The sequence below is a fragment of the Notolepis coatsorum genome, assembly GCF_963971535.1.
Source record: "Notolepis coatsorum genome assembly, contig: SCAFFOLD_1585, whole genome shotgun sequence".
Taxonomy (NCBI): Eukaryota; Metazoa; Chordata; class Actinopteri; order Aulopiformes; family Paralepididae; genus Notolepis; species Notolepis coatsorum.
In genome coordinates, this window is record NW_028174377.1 from 22,833 (window position 1) to 41,989 (window position 19,157).

Sequence of the window (19,157 nt, forward strand, 5' to 3'; positions counted from 1 at the left end):
ACAGCAATTTTTTTCTTACATCCATCAGGCTATATACCTCATTGGGTGTGAGTGCTATTAATTAAAGGAACACACCAACATTATGGGAAATGCTTATCGTCTTCTCCAGAGTCAGACAAGAAGATAGATACCAATTTTCTCTCTGTGCGTTCAGTAGAGAGCTATCCAGTTGCAAGCTAGCTTAGCTTAGCACAAAGGAATGATGGCCTTAAAACGCCGGGACAGGTGTTTTTAGCCAACAGCTAGGCTAGCTGGTCCGTATCCGCTTCCATACATTTTTGCTAAGCTAGGCTAACGTGCCGCCGGATAGCTTTCTATACTGAACACTGAAACACTGTTTAACAATCTGGATTTTTTTTTGTATCATTCAATGAGGTTTTTAAAACAGGTTTCCGTTTAATTAAACATTTTACTCGGCACGTGAAAAAACGGGTGGGATTTTCAATTCCAAAATGAAAAAAACACCACATTTTGGATTCACTGACGACTTCCCCCGCAAGTCGTCAGTGAAAAAAGTGAGAAGACGTCGTCTTTACCGCTCCACGGATTTGCCGCAGACGGTGTCCCACTTGTCTCTCAGTTCGCTCAGCATGTCCTCCAGCTTCTGCTTGTCGTCCTGCAGGCCCGTCTTGTCCTTCAGAGCGCGCCCGGTGCGGGCGGTGGTGTCGTACACGGAGTGCTTGCTCCCCAAAGCTTTCTGGAATTCCTGCAGGCGTCGTTCAGAACGGAGAGAAATAGTTAGCAGTATTCTAGAGACGTCCTGTCACGAGTTCAGTATCGACTCCCCATTATTGATTCATCAGCAGTGGGCCACTATAGACAAATTAAAGAATTTAAATAAATGTGTTTCATTAAAAAAAACACATGATGTGTTTTTAAATGTGTCCAATTAAAGACCCAATCCTCAATCCAAAAAAAAAAGAAAACGATGGGGGGGGGGGGAATATATTTTTCATTGCAAATTTTACTTTTATTTCATTTCAAAAGGCAACTGAGGTTTCCCTCATTTACAGTCACATCGAGTGTACATAAGAAATAAGCAAAAAAAAAAAAGAATATACTCTAAAATCACACAACATATAAGATAACAATAAGACAACAAGACGTGACAAAAAGCAAGGATAACAAATCAATTAAAACACGTAACACTTGACTGACAAAGGTTGGAGATCAAGGGTTTAAACTCTGCAACAGAGGGGAGAATCAAGCTTTAAGGACTGTTGGAGTTCATTCCATGAGCTAGATCAGGGGTTCCCAAACTTTTCAGGCCGGGACCCAGAAAAGAAGGCGTCAGAGAGCCGCGGCCCAATGCACATCGTCAGGCTTCTTTTTTTTTTTTTTTTTTTTGCCAGGTGACCGATTTTTTAAGCCAAATATCACTTCAATCCTATTAAGTTAGTTCAAGTTAGTTATTCATTTATATGTGCTATTTATGAGAGGGCTAACTTGTTGCAAAATAATAATGATAATAATAATAGCCTCATTAAAATACTATTGTTGCTTCGGTTGTTTTCAGCGTTTTATGTGCATAATCTGTTATTTAGTTTGAAATGTTCGTTGAAGTAGATTTTTCGTTTTTGTTTATTTATTAAGTTAATATAAAACCATATAGTCACATTTTAGAATACAATATAATAGAATTTTAGAATACAACTAGAAACACTGTCCTGGCCTGCTTCTAAGTTCAGTGGCCTGAAAAATAAATAAAAATAAAAAATAAAAAAATTTGATTTTTTTCTTTTTTTTTTGGGGGAAATGATCTCGCGGCCCTCCCGTGGCTGCGACCCCGACTTTGGGAACCACTGAGCTAGAGGTATAATAGCAAAATGCAGATTTCCCCTGTCCAGAGCAAACTCTGGGGACCTTAGACTGACTGAGCTCATGTTACAAGTACAGTATGCTGCATGGCAGCTAAAACAGCTGTGAAAGCTTTGTTTATGCGTTAAATGTTTGATAAGTAATTTGAGGTGCGATAAACGGAACCTATTTTCCATCGACGAGTCAAAGTCGTCTCCAAGGTAAGATTTAGACATGATAATTAAATGACTAAAAATGAAGATACCTTCCAATAAAGCAAATACAAAACTACAAAATCAGTTTCCATTTTCAAAAGGTATGGCATGGGGGGCGGCTACGTGATGCAGTGGGCAAGGTGCTCACCACGAATACAGTAGACGCTGGGTTCGCCTGTTCGAGCCCAGCGCTCCACATTGCTTTCAGTTTAGCTGGTCGTCCGTACTAATACACATTGGCAGTATTACGGGGAGGGAAACTGATGGGTGGGGATCGGGCGTTGTGGACAGCGACTCCTACAGGTCGGTTGGTGCGCCTGCGCAGTAGAATCAGGAAGCGATGGGGGCGGCGCCCCTCCAAAGCGCAGACCCCTGACGCTGAAAGATCGAGCCGCGCAGGTGGAAAGATGCGACTGCTGTTACCTCAAGTACCGGAGGGGACTCGTGCTATGTATGACTTAGTCCACATTGCAGCCGGCTTGTGGGAGGCAAGAAACAGCGTTCGAGACAGGGGAGGGTTGAATTGGACGATACGAAATTGGGATGGGAGAAAAAATAGAAAATGGGAGAAAAAGTGGATAAAAAAAAAGGGGGGTATGGCATGGGAAGTGGATTGACCCGCTGGACATCCTCTAAAAGAGTGGTCTCCCACGGAAGGGATTTCCTTCCCTACCACTGCTGGCATTCCAGCTAGTATCCTATAATCTACTCTGTGGGGGGTGGGGGACCCACTGGGGGTTGGTGAACTGTTTTGACAACAAGAACCCAGTCGGACGGAAACGACAACAAAAAAGGGGGTCAAAACTCAAGCGCCTTTCATCCACCGGATTAAAAAAAAACGTATCCAAACGCAGGGGGACGTCTCTAATACATAGTCCATGATCCAGGGATTATGATGGGATTAGCACAATCTGCTCACACAACACCAGAGGAGCACAGGGGTGGAATGAGTTGCCTTTGATCACCAAACAGATCGTGAACCTGTATAGTTTCAAGGTGAACGTTAGGAAATGGCTCCTAGAAAATGTCCCAGAGTGACTCAGGAAGGTTCTAGTTTTTAATGTAGTGTAGTTTTAGTGTGTCTGTAAATTTTGTATATTGTATTTGTATATTTAATTAATAATGTTGTATTTTTAGCAATATACTGTAGGCTGATGGTAATAATGTGTAATACATGTTTATGTAAATACCATGTGCTGCTGAGACCAAGGACCACAATGGAAATAAGTCTGTGACTTTTTTGTGCTATCCTTGATAATTTTAGGATGCATGACTTGTTGTAACATGTAATGTATTTTAATAATTGTCAAATAAACTAAACTAAAGTCCGAAGACAATAAATATTTAGACTGACTAGTCTATATACCACTAGAAAAAAACAAATCATGCAAATCAAACAACTGCCTGTATTTCCTCAGACGGTTTGTTAAACTCTGACCCCTCTCATCCATCCAGTTTACCAACCATTCCAGCTGCTGTCCTCAGGGAGGCGCTGTAGGTCATCACCCACCAGATCCTCCTGCTTCAGGAGCTTCCTCTCCGGTGCCATGAGGAGGACTCCTCCTACTACTATGAATTCCTACAAGCGTCCTCACCAGACAGTCTAGCCTGACCCTCAGACTAAACTGCATTCCACGTCGTTTTCATGATTCAGTCTGAAAGTGTTTCCAGTCTGGCTGATTTCAGGTGTTGTATATTATTCTGGTCAACAGGCCTGATATGTATATATGAACTCTGCCTAGTAACAGACAGAGATAGGCCGGATTCAGGGTCCAACCGGAGAAAGCACCAATGAGGGCAGCAGGACCAGACCCTGAATCACAAAGTAAGTCAAAAGGAGGCGGGACTAGCAGCTAGTGACGCAGGGAGAAAACTGTGACGACACATCGCTGTGACGACCATCCACGTGGAGATAATGGGATGTATTGAATGTGAAATGGCAATCGGCATGATGGAAAATTGTCATTTGACCGCGTCTAGCGAGTTACAATGACTATATTTCGCAATAGGTTGATAAAACGTTAGTTAGTACCAATGGCGGCTGGTCCCTAGAGGGCACTAGGGCGCCGCTTCCCCTGGTGGAAAGTGGTTTTGGATTTTTCAATAATAATATATTTCGACAGCAAAAAAAATTAAAAAAAAATTAAAAAAAAATTAAAAAAGAATAATTAATCATTTTAAGTTTGTGTTTAAAATGCACAATATCAAATATAAATCATTGTTTGTGCGTCCTGTTCATCCCCTCGGCGCTAGAAATATCGCCCCACTGACTGGGCGTCATCGCGCAACACAGCCAATTGAAATGCACAGGGCAACATAAATGCACCTAGCAACTAAATTTAGCCAATCAGCGGCTTCAAATATGATGCCTGAAGGGCGATTTTTCTAGCGCCCCAAGCAGAGTCATTTGGTGTGTTAGGGGGTGCGCGGACTGATGACGACATCAATAATGGACGCAGGGACTCGAGAGACAGGATGCTAATAGTTGTTGTCGTCGTTGGACATTGATAATAATCACAAGATACATTCAGACAGTGTTCGATCTAACAAAATGGATTTATGGACACAGTTATGCCCGGACCACAAAGCTTATCGAAGGGTTAGCGCGAGACGGCTCTTCCAATTCGTACGGATTTCTACCGGCAGCGAAAAAAAGTGAGTCTCAGCCTGTTATGATATTATGATATGAAAATGTATAATTGTAGTGCTGTCAGACCCTGACACGGGTTGTCTTTTCCATTTATTTTCTTCTTTGAGTGTTTCGTTTACATGTTAAAATCACACAACGATTTTCTTCAGGGGGACAATGGGTTTGGTTTACAAACATGTCAAAATGTTCACCTCTTATCAGTTTGCAGGTCTGGTTATATACTGTAGTTACTGAAACTGATTGAATATGGCACCGCCCCACGTATAATAATAGAGAGAGAGAGAGAGAGAGAGAGAGAGAGAGAGAGAGAGAGAGAGAGAGAGAGAGAGAGAGAGAGAGAGAGAGAGAGAGAGAGAGAGAGAGAGAGAGAGAGAGAGAGAGAGAGAGAGAGATATCATAGGAGGGGATTGGGACTCGCTCACCTTGTGCTGGGCCAGCTGTGTCTTGATCTTGTCAGGATCGTTGGCGATTTCCACTTCGGAGTCCAAGGATTTCTCCGACTCATCCAACCATTCCATCAGCTTGGTCCAGGTTTCGTGGAACTGAAAAAAAAAAGAAATAATGAAAGAAAGAAAGAGAGAGAGAGAGAGAGATAGAGAGAGAGAGAGAGAGAGAGAGAGAGAGAGAGAGAGAGAGAGAGAGAGAGAGAGAGAGAGAGAGAGAAAAAGAGAGAGAGAGAGAGTGTGAGGGGGAAATGAACACCAGTGTTAAGAGCTCATTTGCTTTTCTGCAAGCTCTTATTTCACTCTGATTTATTATCGGTCCAATGTTGTTTAATCTGGTTTAGATTGATTGGCTGTCGGGGCTGTTCCAGAGAGTAATGTGTAATAAGTGTGACGGGCCCACCGCCCGCGCTGATGAAAATGTGTTTTATTGGCTCTTGAACGTGTTACCAAAGACATTCAGATTCAGATTCAGATTCCTTTATTGTCACGTCATTCAGTACCTTACAGCTCAATTCTTAATAAAAAATGTCATCGTGTCATGTTCCCAGAGGATAATAATAATACACACCGTGTCTACTACTACGTCAACCTGTCCGTCTGTAGTATAAACACATTGATGAAGGGAAAGAAACACGCGTCGTCACCTCTGCACCTTCTCACGACGGTTCATCTAAAGAAGGTTGTTCGACTGAAAAGCGGACGTGTGCGAAGGAGTTTTCTTTCTCTTTTACGAAATTTACATTTCGTGGGGGTTTGATTCCTTAGCTTGGCCGACACCAGCTTTCACACAGAAGAAGAAAAAAAATGGCGATCAAGAAGTCTGCCGAGTTCTTTTGATGTCACTGCCAAGAAGAGGGGCCCAGTTGTGTTAATGTACTGTATAGCCGAACTGGATCGACCAGTAAAATGGGTCTGAGGAATATAGAGGTAAAGGTTCTGAAAGTACTGTGCCCCCCTGACCGACCTCCATTCAGCGAGTTGACCGTTTTAAGTGAAGTATCTACAGACCGATCAGTCACTATGCTCAGATTCTTTTTTTTTATCTACTTTTTCTCCCATTTTCTATTTTTCTCCCGTCCCCAATTTCGTATCGTCCAATTCTACCCTCCCCTGTCTCGAACGCTGTTAGGCCATGCCTCCCACAAGCCGGCTGCAATGTGGACGAAGCCTTCCATCACGTGTCCCCTTCGGTACACGAGGAGGCAGCCGTTGCATCTTTTCACCTGCACAGCGCGATCTCTCAGCGGCGAGGGTCTGCGTTTGGAGGGCACGCCGCCCCCGTCGCTTCCTGATTCTGCTGCGCAGGGGCACCAACCGACCTGTAGGAGTCGCTGTCCACAACGTCCGATCCCCACCCATCAGCTTCCCACCCCTAACACTGCCAATTGTATTAGTATGAACGACCAGCCAAGCTGATAGCAATGCGGAGAGCTGGGCTTGAACCCAGCGTCTCCTGCATTGGTGGCGAGCGCCTTGCCCACTGCACCACCTAGCCGCCTCACTATGCTCAGATTCTGACCACAGAGAGATAACTGGGTCAATTGGTAGCTCGCCAGGTAGACACCCTTACCCGCTTAGATGGACGGGAGGTGGGTCCAACTCTCTACGTAATTCAGAGCACAGTAATATGCACATTATTCTTCTCTCCGCTCGACATTAGGGGGCCGGCCCCCTTTAGTCCACTACTAGTTGACTAATCCATCGTTTTGGTCTCAGTCCACCAATACTTTTCTAGTTGATTTGTTCTTTGTGAGTTTATTTTATCCTTAAGGAGGTTCCTCTGCGTGATTCCATGTGGGGACATTCAAAATGTTACAGATTTGTCAGTTAAACTGTCGAGGAATCCTTTTGGTTGCCCCGAACAATACTTTATTTCACACCTAAGTGAGAGGCCAGGGGCTATATGGCGCCCACACCCGTCTCTACTTAAGCTCAATTTAATCTACATGTACTTTGTATTAATTGTTTTTACTATTAAACCTATTTTGATCCGTCTACAATATAATTAATAAAAAATCATAATCCACCACGAAAACCAACCGACCGATCAGTCGATAGAATGTCATCATTGTTGGTCAACGGCAGCCCTGCTGGACATAATATAAGGATCTACCTGCTTGGCTCTCTCTCCCTGCTGGACATAATATAAAGACCTAAGGGAACGTAGACCAAATGCGTCCACATTTTTATAGGATTCTTTTTCATTGAGGTTTCTTACAAATTAACGATGCTTTATGTTGTCCTTTATATGCCGATTATCATTCAAATCTTAAATTGTACCATATTATGTCCCCCTTTAGACAACATATGTAACGCTACCAGCGCACTTTTGTTAAGATAATTAGTTTACCATTCGCGGCCGCTATACCGAGGTCGCAGTAATAGTTTACCGCTGTTCAGATCACGGCAAAGAATAGACACATCCCAGTGACCTGTGACCTGTGCTAAGGATCTTGGGAAATGTATTCATGTAGTTTTCAACATTTTCACCTTTTAATTTTAAACCAATGCTGCCATCTACTGACAACAGAAAGTGTTGTCTATCGTCACTTCCGTATACAGCGGCGCCCCGAAACCCATTCTAGAGATTCCCACTTTTTACTGGGAATGGGGCGTGGCCGTATTTGGTTCCAGACAATAAGAGTGGCTGCGATTGGTCACCGTGACGTTACCTGCTTGGCTCTCTTCCGGGCGTCGTCCAGCAGCCGGCCTCTCTCCACCGAGCGTTGCACCAGCTTCTCCCAGCGGCCCTGCACGCTGGCCAGCAGGTTCTTGATCAGCACCACGTCCTGCTTCTGACTGAAGTACTTCAGGTGGGCGCCGGTCTTGTCCAGCTCGATGATGCTGTCCCTGTGGGAGTTCACCTCCATCACAAACACCTGCGGACAAGTAGGAGCAAGACCATGACGTCCTCTGTCCCCCCAAGTGGCATCGGCCTCCGCAACGAGGCGCTGAGGCACCTCGCATGGTCGCCTCCGCCATCGGTGTGTGAATGTGAGTGAATGGGTAAATGTACGCGTGTGTGTGCGCGCGCGCGTGTGTGTGTGTGTGTGTGTGTGTGTGTGTGTGTGTGTGTGTGTGTGTGTGTGTGTGTGTGTGTGTGTGTGTGTGTGTGTGTGTGTGTGTGTGTGTGTGTGTGTGTGTGTGTGCGTGCGTGCGTGCGTGCGTGCGTGCGTGCGTGCGTGCGTGCGTGCGTGCGTGCGTGCGTGTGTGTGTGTGTGTGTGTGTGTGCATATCGGTGTGTATGTTTTGACTTTATCAGTTCGGATCAGGGTTAGTCAGTCAGCCAGCAAGCCAGTCAATCATCTGTCTGTCTGTCTGTCCATATGTTACCTTGTGCTCGTCGATCTGGAACATTATGGTCTCCATGATGAGAGAGGCAGGGGAGACCATGGTGAGAGTCTGTTCAGCCTGAGTCAACCAGTTAATGAAGTCCTGTAGGGAGTTGTGGAAGTCAGTAGCCAGAGTCAACGCTTCCTCCAGCTTCGCCTACAGAGAGAGAGAGAGAGAGAGAGAGAGAGAGAGGGGGGGGGGGGGGGGGTGAGAGCCAGTCTAGCTACACGTAGGCATACACAGAGGGTGCAAGGGTCTTACTGTCTGTTTTATACGCAGTGGTCTTAGAATAGGCAATAACTTCAATATTTAGTAGTAGTGTAAACTACTAATGACTCAGTCAACCAGCACCTGCTAACGGGTCAGACCCTTTAACTCAGCTGGATAGTGCGGCCACCTGTGGGACCGTCCAAGGTTCAAATCCAGGTTCAAATCCACTCAGATTAAAATCCACTCAGTTACATTTACATTTTACATTTAGTCATTTAGCTGACGGACTTACAAGTTCTGTAAGACAAGTCTTCAGGAAGGGCACAACTCTATCAGCTGAGTAACAATGTTGATCAAAGTGTTGAGTGCTACAGTGTAGGTTAGTTTAGTTAGGGTTAGATTAAAAAAAAAAATAAAAAAAAATTTACATTTACATTTACAGTTACATTGGTGACAGCAGTGGGGTCTCACTGCCCTGTGAATCAATATCCAGGTTGACGTAGCAATGGGGGTGGGATCTCAGTGCCTTAACCCTGAGAAAGTGCAAGGATGCGCTCCTCGGGGGGGGGGGGGGGGCGACTACTGTAAACTATGGATGAGTCGGTCGCAGTCAACCAGCCACACACTACTATTCGGATGTGCACACAGTCTGTTTGGTTACTACAACACTAAGGCAACGACAATAATGATTTATAGTTGATCTACAGTATAAAAGGAAGTCGGCATCTGTTAGGAGGTTGAAACAGAACACAGGAGAACGCACTGGTAATAGACTTATACAAAAAAAACAGATAATCTTTGTGACTGAATGGGAGAGATGTATCCAGTATGTCTTCAGTGCACCGTTGACAAATATCTGTTTTGCTATAACCACACAAACAGATGTGAAAGGGCCACTGCAATATCCTCATCACATTCAATTATCGTTGAGGTAATGACATTACAAGCTTTACACAACTAATGGCTTATACAGTAGCTCCCAAGGTGCATTGTGGGTCACATAGAGTGTGGTCCAGTAAAATGAGGAGTTGTACTGTAGCGATCTATCAATACCAGCGCAAAAAACTAAAGTTACGTTGGTCAGAATTCAGGAATCATTTCAGTATCAGAATCCTCTTCTTTTATTTGAAACGTGTGGTCGGTGTAGCTAACTAGCTAGCTCACCAAACTCTCTTTTAGTCACATTGTTGTCATAGGCTTAGTTAGCTTCACAGAGGTCCGTTCTGGAGTAGAAACGTTGTGTTGTGTTACATGTTAGTGAGCCAGTGGCCACACTTCAATGCAGCTATATAGTGGTATTTGTATTACCTGTAAACGGGAATTAACCGGCGATAGGCTTCAGAGAGTTTACAGTGTAGGCTATGCTTTTTATTTTTACATAATGTTTTATCGTCGCACCTTGGAGCGGTCGTTATTGTAAAAGAGAACTTGTTCCCACTAACTTACCTGTATGAATACAGGTTAAAAGAAAAAATACTAAATGTATGGACAGTGATATGTATAGTTTGGGGTACTGACGCCAGGTTTGGTTTGAGCTTTGGTAGGGACACTACGATTTTTGGTGTTTTGCACTCATTTGAGCATAAATAATGTTTAGCTACTGTGGTAACAATTCTGAAGACGAGTTGGTTGGTGGTCCAGGATGTTGTGTGGATTACCGTTGTGTGATAATTGAGTCTCAAAATACTTCTTAATTCCAAGGCTTTATTACAAAATTAAGTTCAGTTCACAGAATGTAAAGTCCCTATGCCCTCAGGCCTGTCCTAAGATTTATACTCACAGTCTCACACCTCGATGTCAGATTTCTACAGCAGACAGGAACCATTGAGTCGCAGGGCAGGGAGCTACACAGACAGAGCTGAGCTTTTCTCTCTCTGGTTCAAGTTTATATACACTAGCATGACACCCCTCCTTGTTTTTCCCCTAATCACAAAATTATTGTCTTAATTAATGGCCCTTCCTGCTTCTTACTGTCCACTCAGAACCCACTCAAAATACTAATCCTATCTCCTGTTGTTACCTTCTTAAGGATTTGGTCAGGAGGTCTTTTCAGGCCTCTGAAGAGAAGCAGCTGACTTCTTGTCAGCTGACTCCCTCTAGCTGCCCCCCATTGTCCACTTAACATGTAATCATCACAACCGGGCCTCGTCTCCTGAGGGCCCTTTCTCACTCACTGCTCTGTGTCGAATCAGACCCGGCTCGCATCAGAAAAGGGTGTGTCTGTCTGAGTGAGAACGCTGTCCCCCGTCCCCGCCCCCCGCTGATTCGTCCCCGGGGGCGCTGAACCTGGACCGCTGAAATAGGTGGTCGCAGGTGCGCGCTAGTGGGGGCGGTTAGGCCTGGCAATTTTGTTTGCCATTGCTATGTCTATACATTGTTCGAATGCATTTATTTCTATTAGACCAGTGGTGCCCAACCAGTCGGCCGTGGTCGACCAGTAGATCAATGACATGCAATATAATTGCCACAAGCGATGGGATAATGTGAGCTTCTGAACAGGCTAGCTAACTAGCGTTAGCCGTTAGCCATTGCTGTATACTATACTTTCTTGTTCGAATGCATTTATTTCTATTAGACCAGTGGTGCCCAACCAGTCGGCCGTGGTCGACCAGTAGATCAATGACATTCAATATAATGCATATAATCGATGCAGCAATGTTACTAGTAAAGGCTAAGCTAACTAGCGTTTAGCCGTTAGCTTAGCGCTATCGTTAAAACGCTCAAAAGCGGACTCTACAACACCATCCATTCGTGATAAGAGGACGCCTGACACTGTAATAGTGTAATACTGACGACGCCAGGGAGAGAGCCAAGCAGGTAGGTCTTTATATTATATCCAGCAGGGAGATCTTTATATTATATCCAGCAGGAAGATCTTTATATCATATCAAGCAGGTAGATCTTTATATTATATCCAGCAGGGAGAGAGCCAGGCAGTGTTAGCTGTTAACCTGTTAAACTGTAGCCCTGTTTTCAGAAATGTCGCCTAAAGGTACATGTCCAAGTAAATGAAAGATTGCTCCACTTCTACAAGGTCAATTTGCATGTTCTTGGTATCTATGAACATCCAGGGACCTGGGGGAATGTATTCCCTGTGTCAGGAATATTGTGTCTGTTACTACTAGGCTTGAGTAAATTGTGATGAAACAAAGGAGAATATAAATTATGATTTTCTTTTTGCATCTTTGCCGGTGAATAACACCATGTTACAATTGTGCAACCACCGAGCTCGCTCACTGAGCTCATTCACCACCTTCTTGAGATCAAGTGTACAAAAACTCTAAGCAAATGAATAAAGGCAAGATGATTAAACAGAAGGATTTGTGGATACAGTAATAAATTATAATCCATTTGAATTATAAATTCACATTTGACCTTGAACTTGACCGTGACCTTATTATGGCCAAATCATACATCTATGGCTAGGGAAAAAGCTCCTCCATCCAATGGCAGTGTTAAATCTGGATTTAGTCATTTCCTCGCGGTTTTACGATAAAAGAGATATACGGTAATTCGAATTTTTTTGATAAATAAATTCTTATTTTCGGTAAATCTTAAAACCATATGTAAAAATTTTAATATACACTTTGACTGCTGTTTTGATAGGGTTAAGGTCTCTACTCTTGGCTACATTTGAAAAAGAAACACAACCTCTTAACATCCAAGGGCCCATATGTGGGCCGTGTTGAAGGCGATTCGCGACTTTGCCGACCTCTAGCGGCTCGGGTGTGCATTTCTTTGAATACAATATATATATATATATATAGAATATTTGTTGCCTGTCGATTGCCGTTTCAGGCGACAAAATCCGTTCAGCGGTTCTCGAGTTACATGCTGATATGTGAGGCGTGTGCCAAAGTACACAGCAGAGTCAGATTACCACCCAGACTCCCGGGGCTCTAGCTCCGTCAATCATTTGGCGATCTTGAAAATGTTTGGAAAAGGTTGTATTGATAGATTTATGATTATAAACAGTAGGGTCCCCAGATTTGGGAACAGGTGACATTCTATCAATGTACTCAATATAATGTACTGACACTTCTATCAATGTATTCAATATTTTTACCTATAAGTTCTTATGAACAGTCCCTATATAATACTATGTGGCTGCATGGCAGGTACAAGGACAGATTATCAACAGTTAATACCAATGGTTATCTTTCACAGGTTGTAGGGATGTCCGATATTATCGGCCGACCGATATTATCGGCCGATATCGGCAGTAAAATGTGATATCGGAAAATATCGGTATCGGTTTAAAAAAAATAAAAAACAATAACAATATTTGTTATATATATATCCAGTGAAATTATTAGTTACCTGAAATTATTCTGTTTTTTGGACGGGGAAACCCTGCATATATCGGTATCGGTTGATATCGGTTGATATCGGTATCGGAAATTAAGAGTTGGACAATATCGGAATATCGGTATCGGTAAAAAAGCCAATATCGAGCATCCCTAACAGGTTGTACTGTGAAACCTGTCGGTATGTCTTTGCACCATTTGCACCAGGACACATTCTTGTACCTGGATAAGTGGAAGGTGGAGATATGGAAAAAAACCTAAACTTAGAAAATATGTTGTAATTGAAAATGAGTATTTTACTGAACCTTATGTAATGTTAAACTTAAAGAGAAGACGGAGGTCTCTGTGTGCCCAGTTGAGGTCTGGCACCCTGCCATTGGCTGTGGAAGTGGGTCGATTCCAAGGTAAACCTGAGGAGGAGCGGTTGTGTGTTCTGTGTGATCTGGGAGTGGTGGAGGATGAATATCATTTTGTTTTGTATTGCCCTTTGTACACCGATTTGAGGAGGGCTTTATTTGAGAAAATTCAAATTGTCTGAGAGTTGTATGTTGAGTTGTTTTTTTGTGGAGGACATCTTCAGTTTTGCAGGATTTTTGGAGAAAGCATGGCACTTGAGACAAAATTAATTGTATATGAATTCCTCTTGTTTCTTTGTTTAAATACATTGCTTACAGCTTGTGTTATATTAGGTTTTATTGTTTTTTTTTGTGCCATTTTGGTCTATACTGTATGTCATAATTTGTCAAGTAATTTGTCAAGTATACTATTATATACTTATTGTTTATGTGGACATTCAGTGTTGCTGGCCGGAGCGGCCAAAACGCCACTGCTTCTATTTAAAAAAAAAAAAGAAAAAAAAAGCCTGTACTTTTACGGTTGACTCAATCCCACGGCGTCTAGTATTCTGTCTTCTAGGTCACGTAATACCCATTCCCAAGTATCTGTTTGATTATTATTATTATGTCAATGAAATAACAAATGTCCAGGAGTGACACAAAGCCACAGGGTCATTTTTACGGTTTGAAACGTGTCCCTGATTCTCCTAACGCTCATTATTCCTGTCTCACTTTACCGCAAATCGCCGGTCATGTGTTCACCATGTAGCCGCCCGCGCAGGGCTCTGTTTCCTCTCGCTCGTCGGGGGAGATGAGACGAGACCACCGCTGGTCCGCTCTGACTCAGCCACCAGCCGGCTGTGATCTCCGGGTGAAACGGTTCAACCACATCCTACGTGGACCTGCCAGGCCAGCCCCCTCTTTTTACGCTGTTCAGATCACTCCACTACAGGGATCATCCATAAGTCATACACCAGCCTCTCTGCCAAGAACGTGCTGCACGTCAGCGATCTCTCATTGGAGGATGATCCGAACCTACAAGTTACGAGTCGTGAACTTAAGAAGGGGCAGGGGGGTCTTAAAACTAAGGGCCGGGGCCCCCCGCGATGGGCCGTGGGGGCCCTTGTCTGATGGGTCCCCCAAAAACATGAGAGATTCGGCGGGTTTGTCTCACATGCCGAAAAACGCTTTAGAGTAAATAGATTATATGTATTCCCAAATCTGGCTGAGTTTTTTCCCCCACACATACAACCCAGGTACATTTCCACCTGTCCCAGTAAATAGTTTCAGAACTTTTGACCAAAAATTATAATAATAATACTGATACCACTTTCAGTCATCTAACCTGCTTAAGTCTCATCTCTCATCATTCACACGTACCGATGTACACAAACCAAGCCCCTTTCAGGCTAGATTAACTCACACCCCCCCCCCCCCCCCCCAACCCTCTAACCACGTAAACCTGTCATGTGGGAAATCTTACATCCAGTCGTCACATTGAACCTCACATCCAGTCGTCACATTAAACCTCACATCCAGGCGTCACATTAAACCTCACATCCAGTCGTCACATTGAACCTCACATCCAGTCGTCACATTAAACCTCACATCCAGTCGTCACATTAAACCTCACATCCAGTCGTCACATTAAACCTCACATCCAGTCGTCACAGTGAACCTCACATCCAGTCGTCACATTAAACCTCACATCCAGTCGTCACATTAAACCTCACATCCAGTCGTCACATTAAACCTCACATCCAGTCGTCACATTAAACCTCACATCCAGTCGTCACAGTGAACCTTACATCCAGTCGTCACATTAAACCTTACATCCAGTCGTCACATTAAACCTCACATCCAGTCGTCACATTAAACCTCACATCCAGTCGTCACAGTGAACCTCACATCCAGTCGTCACATTAAACCTCACATCCAGTCGTCACATTAAACCTCACATCCAGTCGTCACTTTGAACCTCACATCCAGTCGTCACATTGAACCTCACATCCAGTCGTCACAGTGAACCTCACATCCAGTCGTCACAGTGAACCTCACATCCAGTCGTCACATTAAACCTCACATCCAGTCGTCACAGTGAACCTCACATCCAGTCGTCACATTAAACCTCACATCCAGTCGTCACATTAAACCTCACATCCAGTCGTCACATTAAACCTCACATCCAGGCATCACATTGAACCTTACATCCAGTCGTCACATTAAACCTCACATCCAGTCGTCACATTAAACCTTACATCCAGTCGTCACATTAAACCTCACATCCAGGCGTCACATTAAACCTTACATCCAGTCGTCACATTGAACCTCACATCCAGTCGTCACAGTGAACCTCACATCCAGTCGTCACAGTGAACCTCACATCCAGTCGTCACAGTGAACCTTACATCCAGTCGTCACAATGAACCTCACATCCAGTCGTCACATTAAACCTCACATCCAGTCGTCACATTAAACCTCACATCCAGTCGTCACAGTGAACCTCACATCCAGTCGTCACATTAAACCTCACATCCAGTCGTCACATTAAACCTCACATCCAGTCGTCACATTAAACCTCACATCCAGGCGTCACAGTGATCCTTACATCCAGTCGTCACATTAAACATTACATCCAGTCGTCACATTAAACCTCACATCCAGTCGTCTCATTAAACCTCACATCCAGTCGTCACATTAAACCTCACATCCAGTCGTCACATTAAACCTCACATCCAGTCGCCACATTAAACTTCACATCCAGTCGTCACATTAAACCTCACATCCAGTCTTCACATTAAACCTTACATCCAGTCGTCACATTAAACCTCACATCCAGTCGTCACATTGAACCTTACATCCAGTCGTCACATTGAACCTTACATCCAGTCGTCACATTAAACCTCACATCCAGTCGTCACATTAAACCTTACATCCAGTCGTCACAGTGAACCTCACATCCAGTCGTCACATTAAACCTTACATCCAGTCGTCACAGTGAACCTCACATCCAGTCGTCACATTGAACCTCACATCCAGTCGTCACATTAAACCTTACATCCAGTCGTCACATTGAACCTTACATCCAGTCGTCACATTAAACCTTACATCCAGTCGTCACATTAAACCTTACATCCAGTCGTCACATTGAACCTTACATCCAGTCATCACATTGAACCTTACATCCAGTCGTCACATTGAACCTTACATCCAGTCGTCACATTGAACCTCACATCCAGTCGTCACAGTGAACCTCACATCCAGTCGTCACATTAAACCTCACATCCAGGCGTCACAGTGAACCTCACATCCAGTCGTCACATTAAACCTTACATCCAGTCGTCACATTAAACCTCACATCCAGTCGTCACAGTGAACCTCACATCCAGTCGTCACATTAAACCTCACATCCAGGCGTCACAGTGAACCTCACATCCAGTCGTCACATTAAACCTCACATCCAGTCGTCACATTAAACCTCACATCCAGTCGTCACATTGAACCTCACATCCAGTCGTCACATTAAACCTCACATCCAGTCGTCACATTAAACCTTACATCCAGTCGTCACATTAAACCTCACATCCAGTCGTCACATTAAACCTCACATCCAGTCGTCACAGTGAACCTCACATCCAGTCGTCACATTAAACCTCACATCCAGTCGTCACATTAAACCTTACATCCAGTCGTCACATTAAACCTCACATCCAGTCGTCACATTAAACCTCACATCCAGTCGTCACAGTGAACCTCACATCCAGTCGTCACATTAAACCTCACATCCAGTCGTCACAGTGAACCTCACATCCAGTCGTCACATTAAACCTCACATCCAGTCGTCACATTAAACCTCACATCCAGTCGTCACATTAAACCTCACATCCAGGCGTCACATTGAACCTCACATCCAGTCGTCACAGTGAACCTCACATCCAGTCGTCACATTGAACCTCACATCCAGTCGTCACATTGAACCTCACATCCAGGCGTCACAGTGAACCTTACATCCAGGCGTCACAGTGAACCTCACATCCAGTCGTCACATTGAACCTCACATCCAGGCGTCACAGTGAACCTTACATCCAGGCGTCACAGTGAACCTTACATCCAGTCGTCACATTGAACCTCACATCCAGTCGTCACATTAAACCTTACATCCAGTCGTCACAGTGAACCTCACATCCAGTCGTCAGAGTGAACCTTACATCCAGTCGTCAGAGTGAACCTTACATCCAGTCGTCACATTAAACCTTACATCCAGTCGTCACAGTGAACCTCACATCCAGTCGTCAGAGTGAACCTTACATCCAGTCGTCAGAGTGAACCTTACATCCAGTCGTCACATTGAACCTCACATCCAGTCGTCACATTAAACCTTACATCCAGTCGTCACAGTGAACCTCACATCCAGTCGTCAGAGTGAACCTCACATCCAGTCGTCAGAGTGAACCTTACATCCAGTCGTCAGAGTGAACCTTACATCCAGTCGTCACATTGAACCTCACATCCAGGCGTCACATTAAACCTCACATCCAGTCGTCACATTAAACCTCACATCCAGTCGTCACATTAAACCTCACATCCAGTCGTCACAGTGAACCTCACATCCAGTCGTCACATTAAACCTCACATCCAGTCGTCACATTGAACCTTACATCCAGTCGTCACAGTGAACCTCACATCCAGTCGTCACATTAAACCTCACATCCAGTCGTCACATTAAACCTCACATCCAGTCGTCACATTAAACCTCACATCCAGGCGTCACATTGAACCTCACATCCAGTCGTCACAGTGAACCTCACATCCAGTCGTCACATTGAACCTCACATCCAGTCGTCACATTGAACCTCACATCCAGGCGTCACAGTGAACCTTACATCCAGGCGTCACAGTGAACCTCACATCCAGTCGTCACATTGAACCTCACATCCAGGCGTCACAGTGAACCTTACATCCAGGCGTCACAGTGAACCTTACATCCAGTCGTCACATTGAACCTCACATCCAGTCGTCACATTAAACCTTACATCCAGTCGTCACAGTGAACCTCACATCCAGTCGTCAGAGTGAACCTTACATCCAGTCGTCAGAGTGAACCTTACATCCAGTCGTCACAGTGAACCTCACATCCAGTCGTCACAGTGAACCTCACATCCAGTCGTCACATTGAACCTTACATCCAGTCGTCACAGTGAACCTTACATCCAGTCGTCACATTAAACCTCACATCCAGTCGTCACATTGAACCTCACATCCAGTCGTCACATTAAACCTCACATCCAGGCGTCACATTGAACCTCACATCCAGTCGTCACATTAAACCTCACATCCAGTCGTCACATTAAACCTCACATCCAGTCGTCACATTAAACCTTACATCCAGTCGTCACATTAAACCTCACATCCAGTCGTCACATTAAACCTCACATCCAGGCGTCACAGTGAACCTCACATCCAGTCGTCACATTAAACCTCACATCCAGTCGTCACATTAAACCTCACATCCAGTCGTCACAGTGAACCTCACATCCAGTCGTCACAGTAAACCTCACATCCAGTCGTCACATTGAACCCACTCACCTTTCTCTCCACCACCTTGCTCTGCACAGCCTCCCACTTGTCCTGCAGGTTCTGCAGGTCCTGCTCGGTGTTGTTGTCCTGGCCCTCTGGAGCCAGGGTGAGCAGATGTTGGCCCTTGCTCGTTAGCTGCTGATACAGCTCCTCCTTCGCCTCAAAGGCGACGCACAGCTCCTGCGAAGCAAAAGACGCGACGCGTGCACTTGAGAAGAGGACGAGTGTGTAAACGACGGTCTGTTTTTTGTTTGTTTGTCGTGGCTGTTTGTCGTCATCTCTCCGAT

The 19,157-nt window shown here is 44.5% G+C and overlaps 1 protein-coding gene across 1 annotated transcript in view; it reads right to left on the reverse strand.

Moving 5' to 3' along the window:
* The window catches only part of macf1b (microtubule actin crosslinking factor 1b), a gene marked incomplete at both ends in the record, with an annotated part of 39,803 nt that extends 20,753 nt beyond the window's left edge, over nt 1-19,050 (reverse strand). The window contains 5 exons of the mRNA XM_084338598.1: nt 537-706; nt 5,085-5,204; nt 7,781-7,987; nt 8,442-8,597; nt 18,880-19,050. Coding sequence (XP_084194724.1) covers nt 537-706; nt 5,085-5,204; nt 7,781-7,987; nt 8,442-8,597; nt 18,880-19,050 — 824 coding nt within the window. The remainder of the gene's footprint in view (nt 1-536; nt 707-5,084; nt 5,205-7,780; nt 7,988-8,441; nt 8,598-18,879) is intronic.
* Nucleotides 19,051-19,157: the final 107 nt, after the last annotated feature.